At 39.2% G+C, this 23,540-nt stretch overlaps 1 protein-coding gene across 5 annotated transcripts in view; it reads right to left on the bottom strand.

Annotated features, from left to right (window-relative positions):
- USP54 (ubiquitin specific peptidase 54) overlaps window positions 1–23,540 on the bottom strand; it is a 96,024-nt gene that overhangs the window by 26,989 nt on the left and 45,495 nt on the right. For 4 of the 5 annotated variants that reach the window (XR_005558707.1, XR_005558706.1, XM_039360022.1 and 1 more), the window contains exons 8-18: window positions 22,717–22,863; window positions 22,363–22,512; window positions 19,462–19,627; window positions 17,544–17,714; window positions 16,160–16,291; window positions 14,925–15,290; window positions 12,944–13,169; window positions 11,234–11,373; window positions 9,485–9,658; window positions 4,866–4,985; window positions 3,233–3,419 (exon numbers count right to left, since the gene is read on the bottom strand). Coding sequence is in view for 3 of the 5 variants with exons in the window: in XM_039360022.1 (XP_039215956.1) it covers window positions 3,233–3,419; window positions 4,866–4,985; window positions 9,485–9,658; window positions 11,234–11,373; window positions 12,944–13,169; window positions 14,925–15,290; window positions 16,160–16,291; window positions 17,544–17,714; window positions 19,462–19,627; window positions 22,363–22,512; window positions 22,717–22,863 (1,979 nt within the window). In the remaining 2 variants the exon portion in view is untranslated. The remainder of the gene's footprint in view (window positions 1–3,232; window positions 3,420–4,865; window positions 4,986–9,484; window positions 9,659–11,233; window positions 11,374–12,943; window positions 13,170–14,924; window positions 15,291–16,159; window positions 16,292–17,543; window positions 17,715–19,461; window positions 19,628–22,362; window positions 22,513–22,716; window positions 22,864–23,540) is intronic. The other variant, XM_039360023.1, reaches the window with a different exon arrangement.

The following is a 23,540-nucleotide window of genomic DNA, read 5'->3' as shown; positions in this document are numbered from 1 at the left end:
GCTTTTTTAAAATAGTATTAATAAACTTGTGCAATATAATTTATAAAAGAATATGGGAGAATCGGTTTATATGATTCGTATTTTCACATATAATTGCATTTCAACTGAGTACATCTAAATTAGCCTAACAGCCCGCACTGCTGTGTGTAAAAAGCTGAAGAACCTTTCCTTTTTAATAAGAGTTTCCCATGATAAATATCACAACTCTTGATAATAAAAACAAGGAGTTGTAATAATAAATGTATGCTGTGTGAGGGGGTTTTTTTTTGGCCATGACCAGTAACCAGAAGGACAATTATGAAAACTAAGGCAATATCAATATAGTTTTTTGCAATGAGGATTTTTTTAATGGTAGGGCAAAAGATATCAAAGAGATTAAGCCATTTTTTTTTTTGCCCTTCCAACTCTTTTTCCAGGGTTTCCAAACCTCTCAAACACCGTCCTAGCTGTTAATCAGTGGCATGGAAATAATAGCATAAGCATTTTTTCCCCTTGTGCCTTGACTCTTGGCAGCTGCCTGGACAGCTCCTGCAGTTTTCTTGGTAAGACTTCAGAGGTGGTTTCTGTTGCCTCCTCTGGAGCTGAGAGAACGTGACCGACCCAAGGACACTCAGTTGGCTGTGTGCCCAAGGTATGACTAGAACTCAGGATCTCCTTGTTTCTAGCCTTAACCACTGGTGCCTTAACCACTGTAACCAAACTGTTTCACAATAAGTTAAAATTAGTTGAACATTATTTTGAAAAGAAGGAGAGCATTAAACAAATAAAAAACCTGGCCATGTCTACCTATGTGTGCCATGGCCCAATACATTTTGCTTCACTGTCCTCCAAATGATGCATGTAGTCCCTGATCATAAATAGGTAGCTTTGCTAAATAGCAAAAAAGAACAATGCTAGGAGAAAGCTGGAAGCCACACAAAAGGATCCTTAAACTGGTCATTTTCTATCCAATATCATCGTCATCATCATCATCATCATCATCATCATCATCATCATCATCATCATACCTTTAACAAACAACATCTGTCTATCCCAGGTCCTTGGGAAGGGCTCAATAAGTGAATAAAAATGCCAAATTCAGCCTAAACCATGACTGGGCAAGTAGCCATAATCTTGGCTACCACTTAGAACAATGTTTCTCAACCTTGACAATTTTAAGGCATGTGGACTTCAACTCCCAGAATTCCACAGCCAGCAATGCTGGCTGTAGAATTCTGGGAGTTAAAGTCCACATGCCTTAAAATTGTCAAGGTTGAGAAACACTGACTTAGAAAATCTGTGCATTGACAAAATTTCCATCTCTCAATTGCAAAAGGCCATAGTGCCTGGATCCGCACACACACGTGCTGATACATGACAACATGCTAGGTTCTTGGGAAGAATTCAATGTGTATGAAGTCCAACACCAGCTAAAGAGTTGGCAGCTGTGACCTCACATTATTGTAAACAGATAAAAATCCTAATGAGATGCTGATAATGTACATCTGATCCTGATTTATAGTTTGCTAGAATTTCTGCTAAAGGTCATATTCTTATTGTTACTGGCTATTATGTTACTATTGTCATAAACAATTGAAGATACTATTATGATAAAGAATTTGGTACAGACACACAGCTAAACACAAAATTGCATAAAGTTTGCATCCAGGTCTGTTTCAGATACAGTAAAAAAAAAAAATCATAAGGAATAGGATAGGGAAAAATTAGACTAGGACATATCTAATTCTTTTGCTTATGAAGAAAGAATTGCTGGTTCTAAAATTTTTCAAGTTCAAATAACAAAAAGTAATTTTGGAAGCGCAGGAAAGGTTTATATCCACATATACTTTCCAGACTGTTGTTTATAGTCATTCAAAAAACTCTTCAATTGCACTGCCAAAACATGGTAGTCTATTTAGAATAATCTTCCAATATTTATTAAAATTAAAAAAAACTTTGGGAATATACCAGATGGCAGTTTATCAGCACTGCAGTTGGTTTAGGACAGTGGTAGGCCACCTTGGCTCTTTTATGACTCGTGGACTTCAACTCCCAGAATTCCTGAGCCAGCCATGCTGAGGGGAAAGGGAGAGTTTCCAAGCTGAGCCATGCTGGCTCAGGAATTCTGGGAGTTGAAGTCCATGAGTCATAAAAGAGCCAAGGTTGCCTACCCCTCGTTTAGGATATAGCAGTAGCAATGGCACTTAGACTTATATGCTGCTTCACAGTGCTTTACAGCCCTCTCTAAGCGGTTTAAAGAGTCAGCATGTTGCCCCCAACAATCTAGGTCCTTAGTTTACCAACCTCGGAAGAATGGAAGGCTGAGTCAACCTTGAGCCAGTGTGAATCGAACTGCCGAACTGTTGGCAGTTGGCAATCAGCAGAAGTAGCCTGCAGTACTGCATTCTAACCATTGCGCCATCACGGCTCTTATATAGCATCTTATATACCTCAACCTCAACTGGAATAGATTCTTAAGAAGCTGCTTTTTGAGAATGTATTTAAAAAAAACAAGCATTGTTTATTAGAAACCAGCATGGGTTTATCAAGAATAAATCATGTCAAATGAACCTGATTTGATAGTGTGGCCAGCTCAGTTGCCCGTGAGAATGTGGTAGACTTCAACGAAGTAGTTGGCAAAGACTCTGATAAAATTCTTGTACAGGTGGTGATAACAATGGGCTGGATTATGCTACCATTAGATGGGTACAGAAGTGGCTGACTCATTGCCCCCTCTCCCAATTTGTCCAAATGGCCCGATGTCAAAATTGAGGGACATGTCAATAGGTGTATGGGTTTCCATTCTTATACCCTCCACTCTTGAACATATTTATAAATAACTTGGATGAGGGGTTAGAAAACATCAAATTTGTAGAGTACACAAACCCCCTGCTCAAGCAGAAGAACCTATACCATTTCAGATAAGTGACTGTCCAGTCTCTTCTTAAAAACTTCCAGTGATAGAGTGCCCATGATGTCCTCTCCTTAATTCCAGGTTGCTTCTCTTTTTAATTAGTTTCCAATTATTGTATCTTATCCTGCTCTTTGGTGTTTTCGAGAATAATTTGACCCTGCGTCAAGCGTAACAATATTTTATACCTGACATTCATTCTAGAATTACCCTGAGAGCCCATCATACTCGTTATCATTCAAGATCTGAGTGAAATAATGAAGTTTCATACAACAGGGGAAGGTCCTTTCCAGATCAGGCCCAATTCAGATCTGGAGTATGGCAATATTTTTTTTAGTCTACCTTGTAGATTGGGTCATGTTGCCGCCCGGTGGTGGGTGGCAGGTGGACGGCGGTTGTACAGGTTGCTGTTGCTGCATGCGATCCTGGAGGCTCCGCTCTTTTCGGACATAGATTTGCAGCTTCTTATCGATTAGAACTCTGCTCTGAGTGCTAGAGCTGGCATCATGCATGGCAAGTCTTAGTTTAGCTAAAAAGCAAAAGAAAACATAGCAGAAACAAAAAAACAAAACTCGGGGAAGGAGAGAGAAAAGTAATGATGCAACAAAAAATAAAATAAAATAAAATAAAAAGGAACATGCAAATACTGCCATGAAAAAGTTCCCAAGGATGCATCTATTCCCAATAAGGCACATTCGGGTTAGCTACATGTCCAAACAAGTTAATGAGAAATAAAATAGTGGAATTAAGCAAGATTTTAAATGGTTTTTAATGAAATGCCCTTGGTGACCTAGGTCACTGTAACCCTCATGTAACTAACCATTTAAATCCAAATACTTGTCTCGAATCCCAGTTAGCTGGAACCCAATAGGCAGCCAGGTGAGACGTTTGCTGGCAAAGCTTTCCTGAAGTCTAGTTTTTGCGTTCTTGTTTCCTTAATCCATTAGTGAGGATTTCTAGAAACAAATACTGTGAATCATCCAAAGCCAATTTGTCTACAACTTTGCTAACCAGCAAGAAGAGAATGGAGGATGTGGGAAGGAGAATTAGCCAATCAAAAATATGAGATATAAAAATAAAAAAAAATGCAGCAGCACAAATTCCTAAAAAAAAAATCACAGCACATATTTTAAACAATGACTCTCCTTTTCTTCATCTCCTTGACATTTTGCTGTATACATTTTGCTTTTTTGTGTGTGTGATTGAGCAACTTCACGCTACACTTCGGAAATGAAAACTTTTTGATAAACCAGCTTCTGAACTGAGAAAATTATGGGCAGGAGAAAACGCAGGAAAGCATAATTAGCAGAGAGAATAGGTGGCATCAAGAATTCATCTGCCTTTCTCAGCTTTCAACAGAAGGAGCCCCAAGTAATAAAAAAAAGAATATTATATTCTGATATTACAAGGAAGTACAATAGCAAAAAAACAGAAAAAAGAAATCTTTTACATCCCCCCCCTTCTGATTTAGTTTGTATTAAACATGTTAATTCTGTTAACTTAGGTCAGTGGTGGCGAACCTATGGCATGGGTGCCAGAGGCGGCACTTGGAGCTCTCTCTATGGGCACATGCACCGTTTCCCCAGCCCCGCCTCCTCCCACGGTCCCCTCCTCACCAGCAGCCCCCCCCCGGAGGAGAATCGCCCCTGGGTGCAGCCCACGCGAAGCAGAGCAGCCAAGGACATGGTAGCCGGGCAGCGGGGACAAGACTCTACCCTTGCGCCCCATCCCGCGCATATGATGCTGCAGGGCACGGGTAGAGGGCATGGCCGCCATGGCACTGCTGGGCTGCCTGAGTGATGTGGCGGGCTGTGGAGATGGTGGGTGGCCCAGTGGGCAGGGCAGAGCAGGGACGGGGGTGGGGGGCGTTTTTTCGGCACTCGGTCTCTAAAAGGTTCGCCATCACTGACTTAGGTTATGTTAATAGATAAACTGTACAAAGCAGAGTAAGCCGAAGCAATTAATAAATACTTACATATAGCTTCGTTACAGAGAGCCAGAGCTGCAGCACAATCTCCTTTCTGCTCTTGACGCAGTGACTCTTGAAAGACTGAATCTGCCTCTTGCACGGACCTCTCAAAGCCATCAATTCTCCCTGCAAGGGCAGCATTCTTGATTTCCATTCCAAGTTTCTTTCTCCCTTCATCTATTCTAAACAGCCCCCATCCATATCCACCCCTCCCCTTATATTGCAGATCACATATCCTGAAGCCCTGTTTGTTTGAAATCTGTCTGCAACCAATGCGAGGAATATGCATCGGAAGCAAAGACATGTGTAATGTTAAAACAATGTTCTGTGTCCCTTTTCTAAGCTGGGATTATCGCACGCACCAGCAGCAATCCATTTATGGCCAAAAGCGAAGAGGCTTGCTCTTGGGGCAACTACAGAGAAAATGGGGTACAGAGACTTTGTTTTATAAGGGGGACTGGTCCTTGGTATGGGCTTGGGGTGTGGGGATGTGTATATGCTGGTTCCAGTGCAGGACTCAGTCAAAAGGTCAATTTTAATTGTCCTTCCTGGTGTTGGCTTGACTTTTGTTGTGTAAATGGTGTCTGGGTAGCCTGTTTGTGAGTGTGGGGTGGGTATGGGGAAGTGTGACTGAACAAGTTCTTTGTCTGGTTAATTACTCTTGGTTTAGGTCAGGGGTAGGCCACCTTGGCTCTTTTATGACTCGTGGAGTTCAACTCCCAGAATTCCTGAGCCAGCCATGCTGAGGGGAAAGGGAGAGGTTTCCAAGCTGAGCCATGCTGGCTAGGAATTCTGGGAGTTGAAGTCCACGAATCATAAAAGAGCCAAGGTGGCCTACCCCTGGTTTAGGTACTTGACTTTGTTATTGTCAGTTGATAGCTTAGCAGAGGTGCAATTTAGTAATCTATTGTTACAACTATCTCCCAGAATCTCCAATCTGGGTGGATCATGGATTTGTGTTAATGGTTAAGGGATAGCTGAGACAGTGAGATAAATCAAGTTAATTTGGAATAAAAAAATATCCTATGATTATTATTATTATTAAAATAAAATTCTTTCCACAATAACAAGGGAGGTTATACAGCATAGAGAGTTGGAACAGGGTTTTATTAACATGCTAATGAAACCCAGTTTTACAAATCAGTTTAATAAATTGGGCTGAAGAATAGAGTACTTGGAAATTAAATCCTATGAAAAATAATTAAAAGAAATGGGCCATGTTTAGCCTAAAGAAGAGAAGACTAAAGAGACATAAGAGCAGGCTTTCAATATTTGAAGACCGTCACAGAAAAAAGGGTATGGATTTATTACTTATTGGTATTGAAGCTAGGACAAGAACCGGTAAACAAAAACTTTGTAGAGAGAGATTGAAACTTGAAATTAGAAGGAATTTCCTCACTGTTACAGCTATTAAATAGTGGAACCTACTTCTTCGTAAACTAGAAAAATGTGGGATAGATAGCATCACCACCAGATGGATTTGTAACTGGCTGACAAACCATACTCAACGAGTACTTTACTGAAAAACTACATTGGCACAGAAGAAGCAAAACCAGCTCTGGATTTCCCACTCAAGGATAGTTATTTCCCTCTTTCTGTCTGAGTCAACTACAGTCCACCAATCACTTCTGTTCATTTTGTTATAAGAAAACAGCTAGCCACACTCAGTGTCCTTGCAAATTTCCAGATATGCTTCGGTTACCTAGAATGATGCCATCCCCCCACCTTTGCATTCCATTCCACCACTGCTTCCCTTTTGTGTCAAGCTGTGAGCGAATGAGAAAATGTGGCTGAAAGAGTGAATCAGCCTTGACAGAAGTAAGCAGTGGGTTGCCGCAAGGTTCCATCTTAGGTCCAGTACTCTTCAATATCTTCATTAATGACTTAGATGACGGAATAGAAGGGGAACTCATCAAATTTGCAGATGACACTAAGCTGGCAGGAATAGCCAATACCCCAGAAGACCAGGATCCAAAAAGATCTTGATAGACTTGAATAATGGGCCCTATCCAACAACATAAAATTTAATATGGAGAAAAGCAAAGTTTTACATTTAGGCAGGAAAAACCAAAGGTACAAGAACAGAAATCTGGCTCAAAAACAGTAACTGTGACAGGAACCCTGGAATCCTAGTGGACAATCATTTAAATATGAGTCAACAGTGTGTGGCAGCAGCCAAAAAAGCGAATATAATTCTTCGTTGTATAAACACAGGCACAGAATCAAAACCACGTGAAGTATTAATACCTCTTTATAACCCTAACTTAGTAAGACCGCACCTGGAATACTGCATCCAGTTTTGGTCACTGCATTACAAAAAAGATATTGAGACTTTGGAAAAAGTTCAGAGAAGAGCAACTAAGATGATCAAGGGCCTGGAGACTAAAACACATGAAGAACGGCTGCAGGACTTGGGTTTGGCTAGTGTAAAGAAGAGAAGAAATAGGGGAGACATGATAGTAGTATTCCAGTATTTGAGAGGTTGTCACAAAGAGGAGGGGGTCAACTTATTTATCAAAGAACATGTAGGCAGGACAAGAAACAATGGATGGTAACTAATCAAGGAGAGAAGCAACCTGGAACTAAAGAGAAACTTCCTAATAGTAAGGACAATTAACCTGTGGGACAACTTGCTGTCAGAAGTTATAGATGCTTCATCACTGGAGGTTTTTAAGAAGAGGCTGGACAATCACTTGTCTTAAATGGTACAAGGTCTTCTTCTTAAGCTAGGGATTGGAGTAGAAGACCACCAAGATCCCTTCCAGCATAATTCTGATGAACTTCCAAGGTCAATGGGATTTCTAAGTGACATCTATATTTATTTATTTTATTTATTTATTTATGAGACTTATATACCGCTTTAAGTGCAAGCACTCTCTAAGCGGTGTACACCAGTAAGCAATGTATATAGATATTTACATTGCCCCCAACAATCTGGGTCCTCATTTTACCTACCCCGGAAGGATGGAAGGCTGAGTCAACCTTGAGCCGGTGAGATTTGAACCGCTGACCTGCTGAACACAGTCAGCTAAAGTGGCCTGCAGTACTTCCGGGCTCGAGGACCGGAGGGAAGGAGAGGAGCTTCAAAATTGGTGTGCGTGCACTGGTGCGGCACTAGTAGTCCCGTTTGTGCATGCAGCATGCGCTGGTGCCATGCGCATGCGCAAATGGGCCACGCAAACTGCCCGGGCTAGTGGCACATGCGCAAATGGGCTACGGGCACCCACCCCACGCTAGTATTCCTGTTTGTGCATCCGCAAAAAGGGCCGTGGCCACTAGCATGAGGGGGGGGGGAAATGCATACCCACACATGTGCACTCCGGCCATCTGTTTCCATGGCCCGCTGGCCAAGAGCCCATGGCCTGGTGTAGGGATCCCTGATCTATAGCACTTTTAGTGGCTAAGGCTCATGAACCAATAGGGATTTTTTTCTGGACAGAGAGCTTAGCTGTGGTCTTCCCTACCTTGATAGTATCCAAATTAAGTTAATAAAATGTCATTCAGTTTTATTCCTATTTATTTTACCTGCTTTTTACACATGGTATATTTCTATGATCAATTTCATACTTATTTTATTTGCTAGCAATCATTATATGTCTATAATCTGACACGAATAAAGAAAGTAAGTTAATAAAATATACATGATGCAGACTCAGCTCTGTAGGTGCTGTAAAATTAAAAGGCACTGGAAATGCATTACTACATTCAAAACGTCATAATTAGTACTCTGTTTAAACATTTCAGATATTAATTTCAGTATTCTAATTTATAGGTGGCTTGAGTATATATGTGTTTATCTTCCTTATTAAGCTATTTACACATTCAGATATTCATCGACATTCCTTTTTCCATTATTCAAAATTAGATTTTATTAGATTTATTTTATTAGATAAGTTTTCAATATGCTATTAAGACTTTTATAAACTTTTAAATTTAAATCTAAATTAGCAATTTATTTTTTTTCTTGGTGGTATGCTCTTGTTTTAAATTATACTGACTTCAGGAAACTGTATTAACGTGTTAAAATTTCACTAGATGTTAAAATATATCTTATTCATAAAAATAATATTTAAGACTTGTTGGGCCCAATATATTATTGGGCTATTGGACAATGAATGAATGAATGAATCAATGAATGAATGAATCATTTTTTTAAAAAAATCTTAACTTCTTTGTAATGTCTTATTGTTTTGAGAACCACTGAAATTGACAGATTATCCTTGCACTTCTTACTGTTAAGGAAATTCCTCCATTTTCTTCAATATTGAAAAGATAAATTTATGGCCGCAATTATTCAATAGATTGAAAACCTGTGATATATGAGCACGTTGCTTACAGATGTACGTTAAATATGGATAATTCCAATGAAATTCTGTAACTGTTGAATATATTTTTACATGCATATCTACATATATGAGAAGCCCTTATATATGTTATTCTTTTATTTTGAATTGCTTTTATTTCTTTTCCCTTTTTCTCTTCTTCTAGTGCTTTGCCTCAATTTATTAAATCATGGCAAAAAACTATTTTTTTTTACAAAAAAATTCATATTTATATGTTTGTCTTTCTGAATGCACAGCAGATTAGTATACTATCTATTATCATTTTTCCAAGCACATCATTACCTTGATTCTGCAGTTCATCCAAATCCATGAATCTGCTTGGGTGGGGATTAAAGCCCATGGCTGCCTCTAATTCCTTTTCCTGCTTCCTCTGGAAATCTTGCTCCTGGGCCCTCTTTGCTACTTCTTCTTGTAATTCATCTAGTTCACTTTTGGAAGAAACAAGTAGCTCCCCACCTTTAGAGGGAACCCCCCCCCCAAAGTTTCATCTTATATTACATTTAATTACCACATTGTTTACTTTCATAGTTTTCTGTACTTCTTATAAGGCTAGTTTCGTTAAATGAACTGTGGCTAATAGAAATCTTGAGTCAAACAACAGCTTCCAATAAAAGGTTTATCAGAGGTAAAAATAGTCTATAGAGCAGTGGTTCTCAACCTTTTTAATGCCGTGACCCCCCCAACCGGTCGTAAGTCAAGGACTACTCAACCAGTCGTAAGTCGAGGACTATTCAACTGGTGCAGCACCGTTTGCAGACTGGGACTTTTGGGGCTCAGCAGGGCAGAGACAGCCTGGACAATTCCTATTGGCTTTCAAAAGCCAATAGAATAAAAGGGAGTAGCACAGCTAAGGAAAAGGGGGAAAAAATGGCGGACTGCGTTGTTTGGCGACCCCCGTGAAATGGTCGTTCGACCCCAAATGGGGTCCCGACCCACAGGTTGAGAACCACTGCTATAGAGTGTCTGCTGGGCTGGGCTTGCAATGGTTATAGAGGTTCAGCCATACAGTATTTTTTGTGTGTGCAGAACTTCCTAATCCTACCTACCACCTTTTCTATGAAACATAGTCTGGAAAAATCTTTATTAGCAAAGATGGGAGCTGGGCATAAAAAGGCCTTGCAATTAGTAAATTACTAGGCTGCATATATTTATTGCAATTGAAATTAAATTGATATATGATTTGCTGTGACTTAACTAAAAGAAGCTACCCTTTTACCAATATTCGAACTCGGGATACACGCAAATACCTTCTTTCTTACACAGTTTAATTTTTTCACTGAGATATATCTGAGCTTCCTTTGTTTACATTCCTTATTTTCTTTATTGAATTTCTTACCCATAAGTACAACTTATAAGTACAACTATTTGGAGATTATAGTCTTCTGAAATAGTTATGTCTGAGTACTTCTAAAAATTAACTCTTAAACTATACCAGTGATGGCGAACCTTTTAGAGACCGAGTGCCGAAACTGCAACTCACTTATCGCTGGGTGCCAGGTGGGCGTGGCCCACTGGGTGGGCGTGGCTGTGGTGGTCATGACAGATTGGGTGAGTGTGGCCAAGGTGGGCGTGATCACCTCGATGTTGCTCGTGGGGAGGGATGCCTGTGGGGGCCAGGTAGGGTTGGGAGGGATACAGGGGGTCTTTGGCAGGTGGGGCGGTGGGCAGGAGGCTTGTCCTGCGGGGTGACATGAGGCAAGGCGAGGCAGGGCGGGGGTGCCATTGTCACAGGGCAAGGTGAGGCAGGGGCCGGGGCGGCTCCTGCCTGACACCATTGGGCCCTGCACACGGAGGCCAGCGAGCGCATGGATGCTGGGATGCATCCGGCCATGTGGGACCTCGGCGAGTTAGCGGGCGGCTGATTGAAGAGGAACGGTTGCCATCTCCGGGGCATGGCACGCGTGCCCACAGAGAGGGCTCTAAGTGCCACCTCTGGCATGCGTCCCATAGGTTCGCCACCACTGGCCTAGAAAAAAAGGGGAGATCATAATATGATCCAGGATTGCAAGTATTTGGAGAATGATACCTTACCATTACCAAAGGAGTATTTATTTTTTGTCCTGCAGGCTGCAGATGAGGCAGACTCTACTTCGAAGATGCTACTGCTATGTGATTTTGGAATATTATGCCAGGCAGGAATAACATCTCCAGTTCGTTTGATATGATAATCCCTTTAAAAAGGAAAAAAAAATATTTTTTCATGAAACACTTTCACTTTTCTTTGTAAAGGAGCAATAAAAATCCTAAGTCTACTACTGTTACTTTATTTTGAAAAATAAAGCTTGGCTGCAGAAGGAAGGAAGGAAGGAAGGAAGGAAGGAAGGAAGGAAGGAAGGAAGGAAGGAAGGAAGGAAGGAAGGAAGGAAGGAAGGAAGGAAGGAAGGAAGGAAGGAAGGAAGGAAGGAAGGAAGGAGAGGAGTGCCATCTCCATTCAGCCCCTTCAGAATTTCCAAGTATGTCCTCTTTTCTTTTTCTTGTTTTAGCAATCTCTGTTCTTCCGATAGAGCAAAAACTTCCCACTCCCACTCAAGGTATTTTTCCTCTTTACCAGAAAACTGATTTAAAAAGGATTCCCCAAATCAGGGGCAAAAGTTTTAAAACTGATCTTTTCCATCTGCTCAATCTTTGGTAAATGGGAACAGAAGATTTTATTACATAAAATTATTCACTCATAAAATTATGGGGGTTAGAAAGAACCTCAAGGGTCATGTACATTAGTTAACATACTCTGAAGCAGCATCGTATTTTTGGAGAAAGGAGCAAATGTTTTTTCGATAGTCATTCTTCTCTGTTAAGATCAACACTTCCCTGCAGTAAGTAGAAAATACAGCCCCCAAATAGCTCAAATGAAAGAAGATAAAGAAGGCTAAACATTTGACAATTGAGACGATATAGGTTCTCCTGTTTGAGCAGGGGGTTGGACTAGAAGATCTCCAAGGTCCCTTCCAGCTCTATTCTATTATTCTGTTCTGTTCTGTTCTATTCCTTATTCTATTCCTTATTCTATTCCTTATTCTATTCTATTCTATTCTATTCCTTATTCTATTCCTTATTCTATTCCTTATTTTATTCTATTTTATTCTATTCCTTATTCTATTCTATTCTATTCCTTATTCTATTCTATTTTATTCTATTCCTTATTCTATTCTATTCTATTCTATTCCTTATTCTATTCTATTCTATTCTATTCTATTCTATTCTATTCTATTCTATTCTATTCTATTCTATTCCATTCTATTCTATTCTTGCTTTTGTGCAACAAAAGAAACAAGACTGAAAAGGCAGAATGCCCCTCCCCTGCTTGCTTAGAAATGGGACAATATAAGTTCTTCAATGCAAGGGCCTGACATTGCTGTTTAAAAAGGTAGAAAATACATGCTTATGAAGTGGAAATGAAGTTCTTAATTTGTTCTAATTTTTAAAGTTTTGCTCAATAATTTTAAGGTGGTTGTTGTTGTTGTTAGTTGCGAAGTCGTGTCCGACCCATCGCGACCCCATGGACAACGTTCCTCCAGGCCTTCCTGCCCTCTACCATCTTCTGGAGTCCATTTAAGCTCACGCCTACTGCTTCCGTGACTCCATCCAGCCACCTCATTCTCTGTCATCCCTTTCTTCTATTGCCCTCCATCTTTCAATTTTTAAGGTAGTTTTTAATAATTTCTCATTTCACAGTAAAATAATGTATTGAGATACTTTAAGACTAAGGTTAGAAAAATTAAAATGCATTTTAATGAAACGTACCTAGAGATATTTGAGCTCTCTGACAAAGGCATATCCAGACTGACTGGACTGTTGCTATTGCGATCGCTGCTTTCATACCCAGATTCCATCCTTTGGATCAGACGAGGATGCTGATCCATCATGTGATGTGCGCCACGGCCTAAAGTCCAGTGCTTATACCTGTTGGACCATTTTGGTTTTATTTCACCTGCTGGCTCCTTTAGCTTATCTTCTATGAATTCTTTGGCTGACAAACAAGATATTATAGGAAAGAAAAGTTAAATGTCATTCTTTCACTTAGTTCAGTTTATGGAAGTACAAACTTCAGCCCCAGAAGCTCACTGGCTGTATTTTGGACCTTCACTTCTAGTCAGCCAATTTACCTCCCAAGGCTGATGTTTTGAGTTAAATTGCAGGAGAGAGTTCTACATGCACACCTTGCGTTTGCGAAAAAAAAGGAAGGCTATAAAATAATTGAATAAACAAACAAAGGTTTGCCCCCAAAACCTGGTACCGTTCTGCTCTATAGTATTCCATCTTAAATCCATAACTAGATTCACAATAATATTAGGCTCTAATGTAGCTTACTTATATTTAATTTGGTGTGATAATGTGAGTACAGTTACCGTACATGCCGGCATATTAGGCGACCTGGCGTATAAGACGACCCCCGTCTTTATCGCCGAGCCGCATTTCTAGAACGTCGTCTTATACGCCGGAAACTACCAGTATTTCCGGCATATAAGACGACTCGGCGTATAAGACGACCCCCGTCTTTGGCGCCGAGTTTAGCGCTTCCGGAAGTCGTCTTATACGCCGGCATATACGGTACTAAGTTTTTGCACATCTAAAAAAATGCTGAACCAAAAGACAGATTTAAATCTTTTCTGATGCTATATATCCACTGTTTCTCATCCCTGCAAAAATCTATTCAAATTGGCTTCCAAAGCTTTCTAAAACTTCTCAAATCTCCCTTATCTTTTTTATCTTATTGACATACTGCTAGACCGACATTTATCCAAACTTAATCTAGATACCTCCCTTTTGCAGAGGTCAACTTAAAACTTAATTAACATTCTTTGCACAGGTAGTTCTTTTTTCTTTAAATTAATACATTTTAATGCTTGTAGGTTTAGCCAATTTCACTATTTTTGCAGAAGAAACACACATTCTGTGATTTGTTGGAACCGATTACCTAGTGTGGTAGACTCTATTTCACTGGCTATTACTCAGGCTAAACTATCATCTGTTTGGGATATTTTAATATGGCTATATGCATTGAGTAGTCAACCTGATGGCTAAACTGGCCCTTCCAGTTTGCCGATTATAGTCAATTTATTTATTTATTTATGAGACTTATATACCGCTTTAAGTGCAAGCACTCTCTAAGCGGTGTACACCAGTAAGCAATGTATATATATATATATTTACATTGCCCCAAACAATCTGGGTCCTCATTTTACCTACCCCGGAAGGATGGAAGGCTGAGTCAACCTTGAGTCGGTGAGATTTGAACCGCTGACCTGCTTGAGCCGGTGAGATTTGAACCGCTGACCTGCTGAACACAGTCAGCTAAAGTGGCCTGCAGTACTGCACTCTAACTGCTGCGCCACCTCGGCTCATCTCACATCATCTCACATCAAATGCAGTCAATAAAAGTAAGAAATGGTTTTCTTTTCTTTCTTTTTTTTGCATACTTAAGGAAAAATTTACAAAAAAAATACCACAAAGAAAACAGATGTAGAACCTTTGGGATCATTTTAACACATACTTCTCGTCCATGTTATTTTATTTTACTATTTATTTTTTTTTCAAAAAGTTGGAGCACCAAAACCCAACTGGATATTTGGTGTTAACCATTAAATATCATTCGACACCACATATTTTTTTTCTGTTTACTGATGCATGGAACAAAAAATTGTTCGGATCGTATCAAATGACTCCAATAAACAAGAGTATATATTCCATTCCATTCTGCATTACGTATCTTGCTCATTTTTACCTGCATCTTCTGCAAAGGGACTGAGTTGGGTGTAGCCACTTTGTTTCCTCTTTTCTTTACTGAAGATGCTGTCTATATTTAACGACTCTCGCTTGGGTCTCCAAGGTGGGCGGTACTTGCTGGAAGAACTTGACTTTGATTCGCTGCTGTTGCTCTCTATTTCCCAGTCTTGAGTCTGAATGGCCAAAGTTCTGGGTAGCGACTGGATTTCGGTCTGGTTCTTCCCATGAGGGGAGCCCTGGTGTGTCTGTGAAGTCCTGCTGTGGATCATGTTGCTCACCGTCTCTTTAAATTCCCTTAGTTTGCTAGTACCACTCAACATTTTAGAGGCAGTTCTGGGGACCTGTTTCTCCTTCAGTGTCTCTCCTATGTTTTAAGAGCAGAAGAACAGTATGTAAACCAGGGCTTTTCAACCAGTGGTACGGGTACCACCTGTGGTACATTGGCACCTGGCAGGTGGTACGCGAGCAACCTAGAAAAGTGGTAGCAGGGGAGGGGAATGAGCTGAACCGGTGGCAGCACCGCACAAGCCTGAATGAGAGATGGCTGGAGCTGCAGGGCTGTCAGGGCTGAGCGGAAGCACCAGGATCAGCGCCAGGCTCCAGCTGGAGCTCAGCGCTGATCCTGGTGCTTCTGCTGAGCCCAGAAGAAGCGCCGATCAGCTGGAATGTTGCAGCATCCCCAGGGTCTTGTGTTTTACTTTGAGATGCTTGGCAACTGATTCATATTTATGACGGTCAGTGTCCCAGGGTCATGTGAAGTGACCAAAACCTGCTGCAACCACCCAGCAGATGGGGGGGAAATAAAAACCAAACACCCCCCACCCCACCCCCGCTGCCAATCCTCAACAGAAATGCTCACAAAAATGAAAACCTCGGACAGGAGGAAGAGCGCCGCCGGGTGGGCAGGCATCTTGCTCAGCTGTGACTTGGGGGGCACTCTTTTCAGTGCCATTGTAACTTCAAACAGTCACTAAGCAAACTGTTGTAAGTCGAGGACTACCTGTACTTTATCACTTTTTTCCTTTTTTTGGGTCATCAAGTTTTTGACACCTTGCTGGGTGACTGGTGGTACTCGGATGTTGCCATACACTAAAAGTGGTACGATGGGTGAAAAGGGTGAAAAGCCCTGATGTAAACAACGTAAAATACCCTCAGTAGACGATTTTCATGATACAGTCCAAAAAGCAATCCAGTCCCAACTTTGACAAACGCAAATGAAAGGCTCATTTTTACCTTCACTATGATATCCAGATGGCTGTGCTTCATCCCCTTTCTTTCTAGACCTGTTGTTATTTCTCTTACGGTCTGTCAGAGAATTCTTTTTGGAAGTATGTCTCTGACTGCACTCACTATCGGTCAGGTGGCCTGAAAGATGTAAAACACATTACAAATTATAGTTCAGCATTTTTTTTTAAAAAAAAAGCTTTGCTCATTCTCGCAGACTTCAGATATAAAAAACTATCCATCAATGTTTGAAGATGAGTTTTTAAAAATCAGTCCTCGCTTTATCTTATACATAGAATAAAGTTTTTTTTTAAATCAAACTAATATTGATTTCTAGAAATTCTACAGAAAACCTACAAGGAATTGAAAGCAGGACATTGCTTTCATTCAGAACGATACACTACAGACCGGTCTGAATCGCCCGGAAGAACTGTGGGGTGGGGGTTGCTTAGGGACACTTTAAAACATCGATTTGTAAGGGAATCCCTCAGATCCCGTCTATCATGCCTGCTATCAATTTCTCTCAATAAAGGTTCCTGTTGGAAGAGATCGTTTCCAAGAGTTCTGCTTTCTTAAGATGTGGATTGAAGTGGTTCCTTACAATACCATTCAAGTGGGATTTTCCCCAGATCTCGCCTTGACTTCCCTACTGTCACTAACCGCTAATAAAAGTTTCCTTTTGAGACAATGCCTGTTTCAAGAGTTCTGCTTTCTTGGGTGGTTAGCTGAGGTGGGTCCTTACACTACCTGTTTTAAGAGAATCAGAAATAATAGTTTTTTGGGGGGGAGGTTATGATAGTTCTATAATAAATAGAACTATCATAACCTCCTCCCCCCAAAAAACCTATTATTTCTCATTCTCTTAAAACATGTAGCCTTGTTGCTATTGGGGGCTATATTTTTTTTAAAAAAATATTTTCATTTATCAAGGGGACTTGACCAAGAATAGAAATCCTCACAAAGAAATAACACAAACAGAAACAAGTTGGGGTCAGTTTCTATATCACTTTAATCTTTTGCGCCTTGTTTGCCTCTTTCTGTCACACTAATTTAAGTATGATGATTGAAAAGAAAAAAATAAAATATATTTCAGTGATACATGAACACTGTAAGAGAAGAGAATTCTTACTGAAAGAACAATGGAAACAGTGTTTTCTCTTTTTTTCAACTAACAGATTGAAACCAACATGTGAAGTTCCCAATATTTCTGAACTTTAATTTCCATTAACCTTAGTCATTGTGGCCAATAGTAAGGATCACTGAAACAGCACTCCAATATCTACCAATGAATGTTAAAGAATATGTTCTGAGTACTTGTTTTTGCCAACATCCCAGTGAATTTATTCTCACGAATTCTATGATTTTCATCCTAAATTTAAAAGAAAAAGATTACCTGTGTCCCTGCTGCTCTGCGAAACCACATCATTGTCCACATTATAAATGATAGTTCCTTGAGAATCAGAAGAAAAGTGGCTGACCATAGATTCATGGTGGGAATGTTTATGCAGATAACTGTCTGTAGAAGAATCTGTTCTAGTGTCACTTGAGATAGAAGGTTCACGTCCTATTAAAAAATAGTGAACATTGGAATTGAGAAAATGAGAAAAAATATGAGCATAATTAGGGTAAATACACTTCTTCACTCCTAAACGATAAAGGTTGCTCAATGAGCACTAAAAGACTGCATCTGTGCGTGTACATCTTGCCATCTATCTCCATCATCCTTCTGTAGGTATCCATTCAACCACCTCATAGATTTTCTTTGTCACCGATTTGAAAGTAACGTTGAGAAAAAGGGCCAAACTATAAGATATTTCTTTCCTCTCCAGCAATACTGTGTCACTTCCAGCAATTCTGACCACCAGAAGAAATAAGAAATCCATACAATCAGCATTTGCCCTGAGACTTCACTCTTTCTCTTAGAGACCAAAGCTTGAAGGGAGGACTGAAGTGAAGAAGACTTGCATCTCCAGACATTACAGATAAGGATAGCAGATATTTAGCAGGCAATTCAATAGCCTTCATCATATAACATCGAACCAGAATGCAAAAATGGATATACAAGCACATAAGAGAAACATTTGCTGTAAAAAAAAAAAAAATCAGACTCTCCAGGGGTGTTATCTGGCCCAGAGGACCCCAACCTTTCCACCTTGGTGGCCTGATGCACGGGGGGGGGGGAGATGTGAGTGGCAGGTGCATGCACATGTGCACAGCTCTATTGGTGTGAGCAGCAGGTGGGCACCCTCCACTTGTGTGAATGGAGCTTTGCATGCAAGTGGTGGGCACTTGCGCTTGTATATTCAAGATGGACAGTATTTTAATATTTATTTGTTATGTATATGTAGGGGTGTGGGTCTATTCATATATTGTACATAGTATGTTTAGGTGTGTGTGATGTGTGTGTTTCACTTTGAGAGCGGGCAACTAAATTTCATTTTTGATGTGTGTCGTTGTGCCCACAGTAAAAAAAAAATGACAATAAAGGTTATCTTATCTTATCTTGTACATGAAGCTCCCCTCACATGAACAGAGGCCATTGTGTGAGTGAAGAGTGCTTACGCATAGAGCTCCAATTCTGTGAATGGAGCTTCATGTGCGAGCGCCCTTTACTCATGCAAGTGGAGCTTCATGCACGAGCACAAGAACCCTCTGCTCAAATACTTGCACTAGTGGAGCTTTGCACGTTCTCTGAATAATTCACTTTGGATTACATTTTCTAATTTTTACTATTAATAAATGTTAATACATTCCTAAGTATTTCTTATATGGAAGTTTTTTTTAAAAATCAGGCTTACATTCCAATACCACTACATTTTTCAAGAATTTAAATTTAACACTGTGGAACTAAGGAGAAACTTCCTGACAGTGAGAACAATTAATCAGTGGAACAGCTTGCCTCCAGAAGCAGTAAATGCTCCAACACTGGAAGTTTTTAAGAAGAGACTGGACAGCCACTTGTCCGAAATGGTGTAGGGTTTCCTGCCCGAGCAGGGGGTTGGACTAGATGACCTCCAAGGTCCCTTCCAACTTTACTAATATGAACATAAATCTCTAATAATTGCTTTCCACTGTAGCATACATACAAAAATACATACGGTATTCAGAATTGTGAATTTTTGTGCAATGTATGAAATTTATTTTTGCATGATTGGCTATCCTTCAGGTAGGCAAAGAGCTAAATTCCGTTTCTGTACCATTTGGCTGATACCTGATAACTCACAAGGCTTTACCGATTGCCAGTGCCATAAATATACATATCATATATCTTCATTGCTAGGAAAAATATATGAAGAACTTCAAAAGGTTACCTGAATCTTCACTATCATAATAGGTTCTGCTATACTGTGGTAAATCCTGTGTGGATAGAGTCTGGGTTGATACTGGAGTTCCTCTTGGGTCTGCATAAAGGAGTAGCAAGGGTTGGTAATGACCTTTAATGCACTTAGTAACAACATCTTTCCATTTAGGGCCTATCTGAAAATATTAAAAAAAAAAGTAATGGGGGGGATCATTTTTGATACAATTAAGTACAACAAAGACATTGGTCTTGACAAAAAGATGACCAAGAATCCAACTGACAATGGGAAACAATTGTTATACTGTAAATAACATATTAACTACATACAAACAAAATAATTACATTAAAGGCCAGTGCCACTTTAAGACAAAAAACTCTTTTATTTTCAAAAAGCTCTTCAAGATTATTCTATTAAGAACTTAAAACAATAAAACATACTACAAAACAAAACATAGCATCCACAGCAAGCATTTATAGAGAGACTCCATTTCCAGGATCACTGTCTGAAAAAAAAGTAGCAGCAATTAATTTGATCCTTTTGTGGTTTGTAGAGCAAAAGTATATGATGAATGTGTGTGTATGTATGTGTGTGTGTGTGTGTGTGTATTCAACCTCTTAGCATAGCTCAGTTTGTAAATTTTTATTTTTCGTAACTTCCGAATCTAGTTATCTATTGAAAGCTCTGTAGTTTTTTTCAATTTGTTGCCTTTTCCAATGTATTTTTTGTCTTTATTTATTTACATTTCATGTAAATGTAATGTAATGTAAATTTCAAGCATCCATCTTCCTCAAGGTGGGATTTTCCTGTTACCAACATAAAGTTGATAAGAGATTGAAAGAATAGATCAGAATTGAGCTGTATCATTTTCAACAAATAAGAAACATGCAAATATTTTGGAAAGAAATTGTTTCTAAACAATGTGAGTACTGGACAACTTATGTGGAAGTGATTGTAATTCTCTGAAATATCTACAAGAAACCAAAGATACATTTATTCACTTTATGTGTTTTTGAAGACACATTATTAACATCACCCCGTAGTCATAATGAAATTAAAAATGAAAGTAAAAATTCTGGGTTAATGTTAAATGTTATACCGATAAAAGCTTTGTTCAACCAGCATTGTTTATGGACAATTCACATAACAATAAAGAATGGAAGGGAGTAGATAGTTTTGTTTTCTTGTGCTCTTGAATAGATAAAGATGGACAAAATATAGTTGCGATTACTCCTATGGAGGAAGACAATGCAGATTTAACAAGATCACAAAGAGAAAGAATGTATCTATTATAACAAATATCAAAATTGTTAATATGATTTTCTTTCCAGTGGAAATACATGGCTATGAAACCTGGCTCTTGAAAAAAATGGGAGAAGAATGATAAACACTTTTGAATTATGGATCTGGAGATGATCACTAGGTGACCTTTGGATTTCAGAAAAAAAGCATTAAATTTGTGTATTGTAACAAATAAAGAGTGATTGCTCCATTGAGGTGCTATTCAGTAAGCAGAAACTCATCTACACTGCACATGTGATGGATAAAAACATTATGGGAAATAGAAGGCAAAGATAAAGATAAATCATACAGAATAAAATAAATTACAGGATTCTCCCTGAAAGAGCTATAAGCTAGTACTAAAATTAAGTGAACAAGTACTATGATTCAATGACCCCTAAATTAACTAACTAATCATTTTTATTCTGGTGACAGATAGGGGCTGAAAATCAAATGAATAAGAAAATCCTTTTCTCTTAGTAACAACTAAGGCAGAAATCACATCTCATTTCCTAAATATAAATCCATCCTGTCACTTTATCTGTAACACTGTAGTCAGCAATCCTTATTTAACTTACTATAAAACCCTAGTAAGACCACACCTAGAATACTGAAGCCAATTTTAGTCACCATATCATAAAAAAGATGTTGAGAGTTTGGAAAAAATTCAGAGAAGAGCAACTAAGATGATCAAAGGCCTGGAGACTAAAGGACTTCCGGTTTGGCATTTGACGAGACGGGTGGAAGAAGCCGGGGCTTCTGGATGACATCTGAACTCAGGATAAATATGCAGAAAATTGAGATAGAACCAGGTACATGGGCAGACCATAACCCTTTAAAAGTGATATGGAGAGGAATACAAAAAAGAAATCAAGATGGACTTTGAACCAATCTATATTAAAAGAAAGAATTTATAGAACTAGCAAAAAAAGAAATGAAGTTTTTCAAGGTTATGATAAAAGACCCTGATCCTCAACAAATCAACCTATTCCTCTCTAAAGTTATAAAGATTAAAAAAGACATTTAAAAGAAATTAGACTTTCTATAGACTTGCTATAGAAAGCATCCAGGTTAAAATAAGTGAAGAACAAATAAAAGACTACTTATTTATGACACGGGTGTCCAAAACGTTTTCATTTTCCTGGGCTGCACTGAGTGAAGAATTGTCTTGGGCCACATATAAAATATATAAAATAGTTAATGTATGTGAACAACATAATAATGTTAAAAAGTTTATGATCTTGTGGGGTCGCATTAGGACCTGTCCAGAGCCACATGCAATCCAAGGGCTAGACACACCTGATCTATGTTATTTACTTCTCCCAAGAAGAGTTGAAAAGTTTCCGTCTTACCATCATTGCATTGTACTGAATCCTATGTTATTTTGTTAGATCTTTTCTTAACAATTCATGACATAATGAAACATGGCAGACAACATATATCCTGCCCTGCTCTCTTAAATAATGTGTCATTTTTATATTTTAGAAACAGTGGATGCAACCTATCTGGAATGTTTCATTATAAACTGCTTGTAAATAATTGGAGGTTTATCAACTTATCTAAAAACAATCCAGATAGATTTACACTGTAATGATCCAAACATTTTATTCTTTTTCCCTCTAAATTTCTTACCTCTTTAACATGGGCATCATCAAAATACATCCACATACGAATCTTTGTTTGAAAGAAAAAGGTGGAGTAATGTTTTCCATAGTAGCAGATCATTCCAACCAAATATAATTCACATTGTTTTGCTCTGTCGTCAGTTACTCTGAAGAACAACTTCAGGGAGGGAAGAATAATCTCAGTACAATTCTTGAATTTCTCTAAAACTTAAATTTACTTACTGAAAAGTAACTATTTAAGCTGAAGGAAAAATGTTTGAAATAAAGGCAGACCACACAAACATGCATGTGCACATATAGATGAAGGACAGTAGCAGAGTCAAACAAAAATGTACATATTGCCATAAGATTTAAGACTCACATCACCCAGTTTAAGGCAAGTGCCCAGGGTATGAATTACATCCTCTGCCAAATCCGAGTGATCCGAGTCCCAGACCAGCCCGATGGTGATGATCTGTGGAGAGTTCATCAATACTCGGCGTATCCGAATTCTTTCTCCACAATTGCTCTGAAAAGAAACCCAATGTATTTAATTCCTGATGATTTTAAACATTCCCTTTTTATTTAGTGTTATATGCCTTCAACTCCTGATACAATGACATATCTTGCTTTCAGACCAAAACTTTTAAAAATGCAACTGATTTGTATCGTGGAAAGAAATAGGAGTGTACCACCTAGAGCATTGGTGGCGAACCTATGGCACGGGTGCCAGAGGCAGCACTCAGAGCCCTCTCTGTGGGCACGCACGCCGTCGCCCCAGTCCTAGGCCTTCAGATGGGTTTTATAAAACCTTTTTGCTTTAGGCCTCCGCCACCATGTGCAAAAAAAAAAAAAAAGGTTCAATCAATCAGTCAATTTCAATTTCTCGTGGGAAAAAAAAAGATCTTGCAAAGTTGGAATTGATTGATTGAACTTTTTAGTCCCACCCAGTCTGCTGTAATCACCATAGCCACGCCCACCCAATGGGCCATACCCACCCGGCACCCAACGATGATAAGTGGGTTTTGGGTTGCAGCTTGGGCACTCAGTCTCTAAAAAGTTCTCCATCACTGACTTAGAGTATAAACAGGAGTAACCCTCTCCACAGCAAAATAGATTTATATTGTGGTGACGCACAGGGACTGAGAATCAAATGAATAAGAAAATCCTTTTCTTTTAGTAAGAACTAAGGCAGGAATCACATCT

Source organism: Crotalus tigris, unplaced genomic scaffold (assembly GCF_016545835.1).
Source record: "Crotalus tigris isolate CLP2741 ecotype Arizona unplaced genomic scaffold, ASM1654583v1 scf7180000019147.1630427, whole genome shotgun sequence".
In the NCBI taxonomy this organism is placed as follows: Eukaryota; Metazoa; Chordata; class Lepidosauria; order Squamata; family Viperidae; genus Crotalus; species Crotalus tigris.
Note: the sequence above shows the minus strand (reverse complement) of the source record. Positions and strands in the feature narration are given on the sequence as shown.